At 46.7% G+C, this 10782-nt stretch overlaps 1 protein-coding gene across 3 annotated transcripts in view; it reads left to right on the top strand.

Moving 5' to 3' along the window:
* Positions 1-9874: 9874 nt before the first annotated feature.
* Tmem65 (transmembrane protein 65) overlaps positions 9875-10782 on the top strand; it is a 41395-nt gene continuing 40487 nt past the window's right edge. The window contains exon 1 of one of the 3 annotated variants that reach the window (XM_011245759.3): positions 9875-10695. In XM_011245759.3, the coding sequence (XP_011244061.1) occupies positions 10410-10695 (286 nt within the window). In that variant the 5' untranslated portion in view covers positions 9875-10409. The remainder of the gene's footprint in view (positions 10696-10782) is intronic. The other 2 variants (XM_006521504.4, NM_175212.4) reach the window with 2 other exon arrangements.

The following is a 10782-nucleotide window of genomic DNA, read 5'->3' as shown; positions in this document are numbered from 1 at the left end:
GAAACTGCAGGAGATCCTCTCAATGTGGGAATATGTAACCTTTGAGAGGTTTGTTGGCATATCTTTCTTTGACTATGTTCTTCTTTACACAATCAAAACTGTTTTTAAAAAAAATCATATCTTGAGTTCTCACAAGCTAAGCAACAGCTAGCTTATGAAATTATCCTCTCAATGCCCATTAACCATCTTGGACTTTTTAGGTTCATTTTCCGCTTTTGTCATTGTTTGTATTTCTTATGTTATTGGGGCCAAGGGTCCCTGAAGGAAACTTGGTTTAGCACAACTTAGTTAGCCAGTGCTGGATCAAGTTTCTAGAGTCTGACACCAGCTAGTTTATCTTATATTCATTTAAGTACAGTACAATTTTGAAAAAGAGTCTCCTGGTAACAGTTATTCCTATCACATGTGCACAGTAAAGCTTAAGGTGTGACTCCATCAGTAAATTACATGTGACCGTGAGGGTGGGCTCTATAGCTTAAGGGCCTAGGCTCTGGTGTGGTCTCTACCTGAGACAGTGTACAGGTTCAGCGGGCTGTATGTTACCTATGACATCTCCTTAAGGATGGGTTCTACTGACCTAGAAATGAAGCTAAAGATAGAGGTCTAGGGAGTAGTGTATCGTATAAACATAGTAGTCTTGGGGGATTTGAGTATGGCCTAGCAAAGCTTATTAGGTTAGCAACATCCACTCCCAGCCTTCTGGGTAGAAAGTGTGTACATTTCCTGCACTGAGGAGACAACCCTGCTTGAGCACCATGAGTGGTTTCTCCAGTGCTTATCTGTGAGCATTTGCACCCTCTACACTATGTCAGCCATTTTTTTTGATTGCAATGCTATCTTTTAACCCTTGCATTGGATTGGGCATTGATTGGCATATTTAAAGTTTTTGAACATTTATTTTATTATTATTATTTTGAGAATTTCATACATGAGAACTCTGTTTACATTATTTCTACCTCACTCTCTCCCCTTCCAACTCCTCCCATTTCCCCCTCCCTCTCAACCTTATGACCTTTTCTTCTTTAATTATTATTGCTACAATACACACATATGAGTATATATTCTGATGGGTCCATTTAGGGTTGCTCTATGCATGTGTGCTTAGAGATGACCACATAGGATTGGCTAACCTACCAGAAGGCTCATTTTTAATTTTTAAGAGATTTTTCTTTTGTGTTCTGGATGTTCCTCCTTTTGTATACTCCTATTTTTATAGAGGTAGTAGTTCTTGTTTTGCAAGGAATGTTATTGTTGTCTTTGTTTTTGATTTTTTTACTCTTCTTTTTGAGACAGGACTATGCTGCATTGCCCAGACTAGCTTTAGACTTCAGATCACTCTGCTTCTATGTTTTTAGTGCTGGTAGTACAGGTATGTAATGCCCTACCTGGGTTACTGTATGCATTCTCAAATGTCTTAATTTGCTCACTGTGTTTTTAGAGGTTCCTAAACCAACAAGAAGTAGTGGCTATCTTGAATATGTCTTTCCATCTTCAATTAGCTAAGTGATTTTAATCTCTTGGGTCAGTTTATATTCAATAATGGACATCAAACACTATTTGGAAACTATGGTGGGTGGGACTAGTTAAATAGTAGGTTTTGTTGTAGGTCAGTCTAGCTGAACCCTTTTGTTGGATGCTGTAAAGAGAACCCTGGGTACCACGCTCTTGAAGCAGAGCAGGAAAATGGCAGCAGGCTCAGCTTCAGGACCTGGGATGTCTTTTCTCCTTCACCTCTGTATGCATCCTCTGCCTGCAGAGGCTCCTGATGGTGTTCCCTATCAGTAAATGTCTACAATTTTCTCAACAGGAGGAAGAGGCAAATTCCCAGCTGCATGAGTTTCTAAGTTTCCTTTTAAAAAGTATTTTTAACTTGCTATATAGCTCAAGAATATCAAATATATTTCTGTCCTCAGAAGTGTCCCTGTATCTCACTTTCCAAGGCCTTGTCTGAGTTCACGTTTTGCTCTTTTTCAGCTTTGTTTTTCGATGTCAATGCATGTGAATCTCTCCATGGTAGAGGAAGAGCAAACTGCGTGATGGAACACAGGCATGTAGAGAGAAACATGTCACATGTTCATTATCAGAGCAGGTCATAGAGCTACCCCTGACTCTAAAGAGCAGAGCTGAGAGAATCTGTTGGGCATGAGAACCCAAATACTGTTGGACAGCAATGATTAGTAGCATTGATAAAATTGGGTCCTAATCAGAAAATCTGGCCTTAAAGAAAGAGTTTGTACATTTTGTTTTATACTCCACTAACAAACTTGGCGAATTGTATGAAGTGGACAGAGTGGAGTTCAGATGTGTTGGGGATGACGATACATCTTCTTGAGAAGGTGTGTTCAGAAGAGTCTTAATCAATCCTTCATTTTTCTTCCAAAAGAACAGGAATATTCATAGTCCTTCCAGTGACCTTTCTGTTGGCTTCTAGGATGGAATCATTTTTCAATCATTTCAAAACCTTCCTATTTTTACCTTTATCAAAATATTTCTCCAATCTCAAACATAAAGGGCATGTGAGAAGGAAGAAAAGCTACAGAAATATTTCCCTGAAGAGAGGTGTGTGTGTGTGTGTGTGTTATGTGCATGCATGCTTGTTATGTTGGACATGGATGAAGTTGCACTCTTGCTGCATGTTTATGGGTAAGTAAAGATGAGACTCATAGGGCAAACTGAACCTAGCGATTCTGAATCTAGTTTCTATCTTACTTCCATGAGATACTATTTCTTGCTCTGTGATTGGCACTTTCCGCCACGCGGATTAAAATCTTAAGAAACAAAAGTTCCACAAAAGTGATAAGAGGCAGTTTTGAGCAGTTGGTTTAGAAGAGTGCAAATTATCCAATGCACTTACAAAAAATTACTTCTGTGTGTGTGTTGGGGTGTGAGCATGTGTGTGCAGCTGTATGTACTTGTGTTCACACATGGAGTCCAGAAGAAGGAGCAGGTATCCCCGGTCATCCTTTCTTATTCCCTTGAGGTAGAGTCTGTCCTTGAACCTAGGGACTGTGTATTTTCAGCTAGGCTGGAAGCTAGCAAGCCATGGTTTCCCTATTGCTGGGGAAACAAGCACACATGAACTGCCCAGCTTGTAACATGGGTGATCATGATTGTGTAGCAAATGTTCCACATTACCGAGCAAACCAGAGTCATTCCCCATCCCCACGGAATCCAAGAGAGCAGACTGAATATTCAGAATGCAGTTCCATTTTCCAGTTGTTCTCATACCAAAGGTAATCCCAGCTTCCAGTTTTATAGTAAAACTTTTGGTTTTATTTGAGCTATATCTATGTCTATCATGAACAATTCAAGCCAAAGAGAAAAGTGCAAAGGGAAAAATTATTCAAAAGACTATCTAACATGCCCACAAGAATGACTGGTGCGACATCAGGAGAGCGTCATTTCAAGCATCTCTAACAACATGAGCAGATCGGACAGAAACCACGACCGACTCTGCTTCTCTACCTAGCTGGCTCTCCTGCCTCTTAAAGGCTTTTTGGTCTGAAAGTCCAACAGTTAGACCCAGACCCTGCCATCATCTCAGTATTACCACAGTGGTAACTTGACTGGCTTCCTAGCTCCAAGTGATGCCACAGTGCAATGGTTACTAGATGACTCGAATTCAGGGATTTGGATCCCACAGAGCCAGTAAGTTGTATTATAAAGCAGATGCCTGTATCTCCATTTAACAGGTTAGCAAGGGAACATTACAACTTCAGGTCCAGACAGAGAAATGAGTGATGGAAAACCTGACTTATTACTATCGAGTAGTACAGACAATACGTAGCAAGGACTCAAATCCAAGCACTGCGGCTCTAACATAATTCTTTCAACTATTGTCATCTAAAGCTTGAGTTGGGCCGGGTGGACCAGGATGATCCCATGCATATGACTGACAATCATCTGAGGCTGTAGGGCTCAGGCCTCCTCCTCCAAGTGATCTTTTCAAAGGGTACTTTGGATTCCTTTGTTTGGCAGCTAGATTTGAAGAGCTTCATATGTCATCCAGAGAATTATGTTGATGCAGCAGCAGCCTCCAGATATGTCACCGGACTGAGTTGTCCCATGGGCTACAGAACACACAGCCAGCCAGCCAGCCAGCCAGAATCAAGATCCTTGAGTCACATATTGAGAGAGGTTTAAAAATATGTCTTTAAATTCTTTTGCCCCTCTTTAGAATTGGGGTCTGTACTTAATCTTGATTGTCAACTTGATTGGATTAATAAAAGCCTAGGAGATTAGTGAAGCACACTTCTAGCTGCTTGTAATGACATACTCAGAGACAATTAAATCATGAGGGCTCAGGCTTAATCAATAGATTAATCACTTGATGGATTCATAATGTGGTAGCAGTACTGGGAGGTAGTACAAGATAGGAAGTGGAGCCTCATGGGAGGAAGTCTCTGGAGGCGTGTTCTCAAGGGCATCCTTTGGCCTGGCTCATTGGCATTTCCCTTTGCTTTCTGCTTCCCCTCCCCCAGCAAGTGAAGATTGCGCTGTGCTACAAGTTCCTGCTGTTAAGATGACTTCTCCAAGCACTTGATGCCAAACAACCAGAGGCTGGACACTCTGAAACTGTGAGCCCACAATAAGACTTGACTCCTTTGTTTCTTTAAGGCATGTTGGTCATAGCAACTAAAGAAGCAGAAGAGAACCTTTCCTTTGACTCAGGGCTGGCTTTAGTGGCTTGCTTCCCCAGCCAGTAGGACAGAGAATACAACAAGAGGAATGACTTCCAAGGACAGGGCAGAATAGGCCACAAGCCTGGTTCCTTTCAGAGTCCCACGCTGGGGCAGACCAACTGCCAGGTAAAAAGTTTGCTATGTTGGAAGGCCTGAATTTGCAGATAGCCAACAGCCAATGTTGCATGTCGGTTTACATGGGTGAGCCGTTTTGGAGGTCTGGCCCAGGTGAACCTTCGAATGGCAGCAGCTGCAGCTGGTATCTGATTACAACCGATTTAGAGACTTGACGGAAGAATTGCCCGAGGAAGCCCATCCTAAAATTTGAGCTGCAAAATAATGACAAAATAAACCAAGCCAGTAAAGTTTGGTTCACTCAAAGAGCAACAATTAACTAGAACAATTGACTCACTTGTGCCTGAGCAGTGTTATGTGCACCCCCCCCCCCCCCCCCGCCTTTGCTCCTGTGCTGCGCTTTCTCCAGAGAGTGTAATTATAGATAACAAAGGGCAAACATGTCAGCTCATACCCGGCTGGTCATTAGTTGAGTGTCTCTGGGACTTGTCTTTTTTATCTGAGCTTTATCAGAGATTACACAAGACTATAATTGTCCTACAATGGGTGTTACCAGTAGGTGTTCAGTTTAGGGATGACATATCTATCAATCTAGAGGTATTACAATTCTTGCCTTTATTTTTACTTTAATCTACACATTGCTTAGGATTGAACCCAGGGCCTTGTATGTGTTAGGCAAGCACTGTGCACCACTCAGCTATATTTTCATCCGGAGAGGAGAGGCATTCCTTTTGAACTTCTTGGTATTTAAAGTTTACTCATTTTCTTTCGTTTTTTTTTTTTTTTAATTTTATAAAAAACAACATTTAATTGAGGCTGGTTTACAGGTTCAGAGGTTCAGTCCATTATCATCACGGAGGGGAACATGGCAGCATATAGGCAGGCATGGTGCAGGAGGAGCTGAGAGTGCTACATCTTCATCTGAAGGCTGCTAGAAGAATACTGACTTCCAGGCAGTGAGGCTAGGGTGAGGGTCCTAAGATCACGCCCACAGTGACACACCTACTCCAACAAGGCCACACCTATTCCAACAAAGCCGCACCTCCAAATAGTGCCACTTCCTGGGCCAAGCACAAACAAACTATCAAAGCGGCTCTTCCTATCTTATTTCACCCAGAAGTTTACTCGTGTACAAGACACTTCTCATGCAAACCATTCTTTTAATCTAGTTTAACATTTACCCATTTATTCTAGGTGCAACCTGCCTCATAAGTGTCTTGCTTATGCATCTATTTTTTCCTACTATTATACATACAAAAGGCAATACAGTAAGTCCTCAAACAAGCAAGTGCATATTAGATCCGGTTTGTAGTGTCTCTCTTATCAGCTAAGGCAAATCACATGGCTAAGCCTAGAGTTAATATGCTGAACTACACAAAGCCAGAAGATAACAACAGTTTAATTCATTGGGAGTGAGTATTGACAATCTACTACTTTTATTTTAAGGAGAGGGTCTTGTAATGGATATTTTTGGTTGCCAACTTGACTATATCTGGAATGAACTACCATCCAGAATTGGAAGGCACACCTGTGATCCAGATCTTGAGGCCAGGAGACATAAGTTTCTGGCCTGGATCTTGACATGGAGATCTTGAGGCATAGTGGCTATGAGTCCCAGGAGACTAAGGCAAGGAGATCTCTAAGTTCAAGGTCAGCCTGGGACAAAACAAGTCTCAGATCTAGTCGTGGTGGTACACATCTTCTGCTGGAGACCTACATAAGGACATAGGAAGAAGAGACGACTAGGACCTGGTTTACTGATGGCTCTGCATGATATGAAGGCACCACCCAGAAGTGGACAGCTGCAGCATTACAACCCCTTTCTGGGACAACCTGGAAAGATACAGGTGAAGGAAAATCTTCACAGTGGGCAGAACTTCAGGCAGTATACATGGCATTACAGTTTGTTTAGAAGAAGAAAAGGGCAGATGTAGGACTGTTCACTGACTCATGGGCTGTAGCCAGTGGATTGTCTGGATGGTCATGGTGTCTGTTCACAGCAGTAAAACCCTAACAAGTTGGTGCCAGGGACTGGGGTATTGCTGTGATAGGCCTGACCATGCTTTTGTTTGAAAGAATGTGGATTTTGGGGCTTTGGAATTGGAAAGCAATGGAATGCTTTAACTGGGGCTTAATGGGTCATGCTAGTAGGAATATGAAAGACTTTGTTGCTGAGAGTGATTTGAATTGTGCAGACCTGGCCCAAGAGGTTTCAGTGGAGAAGAATTTCAGTACACAGCCTGGAGACTGTTATTGTTTTGTTTTGGTGTGGTATTTTGAACATTCAATGCAAGTTTTATAACGGACAACATTTAATTTGGGCTGGATTACAGGTTCAGAGGTTCAGTCTATTATTATTAAGGCAGGAACATGGCAGCATCTAGGCAGGCATGGTGTAGGAGGAGCTGAGAGTTCTACATCTTTATCTGAAGGCCACTAGGAGAAGACTGGCTTTTAGGCAGCTAGGACTACGGTATTAAAGCCCACACCCACAGTGACACACCTACTCCAACAGGGCCACACCCACTACAACAGGGACACACTTTCTACTAGTGTTACTGCCTAGGTTGAGCATATACAAACCATCACAGGTCTTTTTTTTTCTTTTTTAATTTTTTGAGACAGGGTTTCTCTGTGTATCCCAGGCTGTCCTGGAACTCACTCTGTAGACCAGGCTGGCCTCGAACTTAGAAGTCCACGTGCCTCTGCCTCCCAAGTGCTGGGATTAAAGACACGTGCCACCACTTCCTGCCACCATCACAGGTCTTACGTAGCTCACATTGGCCTTGAAGATGCTATGTAGCTAAAGCTGGCTTAGAACTCCTTGATCTTCCTGCCTCTGCCTTCCAAGTGCTGGGATTACAATTGTGCATCACCATGCCCTGCTTAACAATGTACTATTAACACATTTAGGCAATGACTTATAAGTGTATCCATCGGGTTCTGAGAGAAACGGAACCGTGTGTGTGTGTGTGTGTGTGTGTGTGTGTGTGTGTTCCAACAATGGCATCTGTATGCTGCAAAGGTGGAGAACCCAGAAGCCACTCAGTACTGTAGAGGGCACCGGTAATCACAGATAAGCACTGGAGAAAGTAGGAATGTTAATCACACAGCGTTGTCTCCTCAGTGGAGAAAATGTATATGTTTTCCACCAAGAAGGCTGAGAATGTATGTTGTTAATAGCCTGGAGATCTTTGCTATCTATAGGGCTATCCTAGATTCTTTCTCCCTAGACCTCTCTTTGTTTCTCAGTCAATAGAACCCATCCTTAGAGGAGGTGTCATGTGCACTTCATAACCTGGTAACCTTTGTTCTATCTGTATGACCAAAAGCACACCAGATCCTAGGCCCTTAAGCTAAACAGCCCATCTTCATGGTCGAGGTCACATGAACTTTACACATTAGTTTCAGTGTAGCTTTAAGCTTTATTGTGCAGGTGGGATTGGGATAATTGTTACCAAGAAACTTTTCCAAAATTGTACTTTATTTAAATAAGTCTAAAATAAACTGGTCTGGTGTCAGACTCCAGAAGTCTGAATCAGCACCAGCTGACTGCTGGCTGAGCTGAGGCTCTGGTAGTTCATTTCCCTGCTGCTGTAGAGCTTGCAGGACCCTCCCCCCCCCCCCCCCCCCCGCTCCCACAACACACACACACACACTGTACATGAAGCTGGATTTGGCCACAGTCCAAATCTGGTGCTTGGGACTTGGAAGAGTCCTGAAGGGTTTCTGGTTGTCATTCCAGCTCAGAAGGCTGTAGAAGGGAACAGTGGTGTCAGTGGAGGGCAGCAGTAGGAACAAAGGTGGACACGTTCTCTGGTAAGAATTGAAGGCAGTGTAAAGAAGCAATATGGGAATTTCAGAGTTTCGAGGAGTCCTCTTCTTCTCTAGGCCACCCGGCAGAAGGTGCCACCCACTCTAGGGGAGGGTCTCCCCCCCCCCCCCAGTTAGCCTCCCCCCCCCCGTCCCCCCTCCCGTTCACTCTTGAGGACATTAATTTTAACTGAAGGGTTTATAAAAGTACAGCTGATTGGACTCTCCGACATACTTTAAATCATCTCTGGATTACTTATAATAACCAATACAGTGTAGGTGCACGGAAATAGTTGTTACACTGTTCCATTAACGGAATAATGAGAAAGTCTGCAGATACATCTTTTTTTTCCAAGTACTTTTGGTCTGAGGTTCATTGCATTTGCAAGTTCAAAACCACAGCTGTGGGACTGGCTGTGCTGTCTTACGTGCTTATAGCACATTCACTTCATGCAAGGTTCTGAGCTGCAGCAGTGGTTACGATAAGGAGGGGATTTGGATCTTGATTACACTTGAGTAGATTTATCGTCTAAGCAGATTTATTTTTCTAAGATAGGGTGCCTAAGTGTCCTCAGATAGGTTCAGATAAAGCAGTGATCTTCCTTACAAAGAAGGGAACGTTTCATGAAGGAGGTGACATTTGACCCTGGCCTTGCAAATATCTAGGATCTGGGCAAGAGGGATGAGTCTCTCCTCCGCGTGGCACCAAAAGAGGGACATAAATCCCCAGAGACCATTCGATAAAGGTTTATGACATTCTCGCCCTGGCTCCAGAGTTGACAATCTCCAAGTAAACAGCTGTCGGGTCAGGGAAGAGTATTCTCCTCCCCAAATCTTAAGTCTCAGCCTCACACCCTCCTCTTTTTGGGACGGGTTGAGCCGGCCCTGCCGCCTTCCCCAGGGTGCTGCCAGAGAGGGCGTTTCAGCGCCGCACTGTCTGGCCTCGGTGGGCACTCTCTGGCTTGGCGAAGGGTGCGGCTCTTTGTGCTTCATGTCCCGCAGGCCTGGGCTGGGTGCGGTGACCCCACGAGGCTCTTATCCATCCGGCTGCTCCTCCAGGGCCGTCCGAACTCCAGATTTAGGACGGTGCTTCGGAGAGCAGTGCGGGAGCTGCACCACCCCGCCGGGCATCCAGCCCTGAACTCTATTTTGCTGCTCTCTGCCGTGCATTTAACACAGGCGGATGCCGTCTGACGGGGTAAGCACCCCTTCCTTTCCTTGCCACGCAAAGGAGTGGGTGGAGACTCCAGGATGAGCTCCCTCCCAAGCGGCTATGCGCCTGCGTGGCCCCGCCCAGTCCCCGCCCAGTCCCTGCCGCCCCGCCCTCCTATCCCGGGCTCCGCCGCTAGGGGTGGCGGCTGCGGCTCGGGCCTGATTGTCACGGCGCGGTTGCTTTGAGGGCGCAGCAGCCCTACCGAGTGAGGCCGGCGTGAGGCCAGAGGGTGGGAAAGCGGTCGGCGGCGGAGGGCGGCGCCGGAGGAGGGCGGCGCGCGGTGACTCATCCCTCTGGAAGATCAGACACGCTCGCCGAGCTCGCCCGCGCCGCCGCTCCTCATCCGGGAGGCGCCCGCCCGCCCGCACCGCCCGCCCGCTCCGAGCTCCCGGCCCGGCCGCGGCGCAGAAAGTTTTCCCGGGCTCACGGCCTGCGGGAAGCGGAGCGGGCACGGCTGGGAGGCGGTCGCCGCGCGGGCCCGCCGAGTGCATGGTGTCGGGCGCCCGGGCCGCGCGTCAGGAGGACCCGGGGCGGGGCCGGGCTGAGCCCAGCTCCTGAGCCTCTGTCCAGCTGCGCCCCGAAGCCGTCTTCCCTTGGGACCGCTGCGGGGGTCGCGCTCCAGCGCCATGTCCCGGCTGCTGCCGCTGCTGGGGAGCCGGACGGCGCGCAGCCTGAGGCCCGGCCCTGCCGCCGCGCCCCGCCTGCCGTCCTGGTGCTGCTGCGGCCGGGGACTGCTGGCGCTCGGGGTTCCCGGCGGTCCCCGGCTTCTGGGCACACACCCCAAGAAGGAGCCCATGGAGGCGCTGAACACGGCGCAGGGCGCGCGCGACTTCATCTACAGCCTGCACTCCACGGAGAGGAGCTGCTTGCTCAAAGAGCTGCACCGCTTCGAGTCCATTGCCATCGCACAAGGTAAGCGGGTGGGGCCGCCTGGGAAGACCTACTTCTCAGACCCCTGTCGCCTCCCCACACTCTGCCCCGCTCCTGGCACGGCCGAAA

This window comes from Mus musculus, chromosome 15 (genome assembly GCF_000001635.26).
Source record: "Mus musculus strain C57BL/6J chromosome 15, GRCm38.p6 C57BL/6J".
Taxonomy (NCBI): Eukaryota; Metazoa; Chordata; class Mammalia; order Rodentia; family Muridae; genus Mus; species Mus musculus.
The sequence above is the reverse complement of the archived record's forward strand: the minus strand, read 5'-3'. Positions and strand labels throughout refer to the sequence as shown.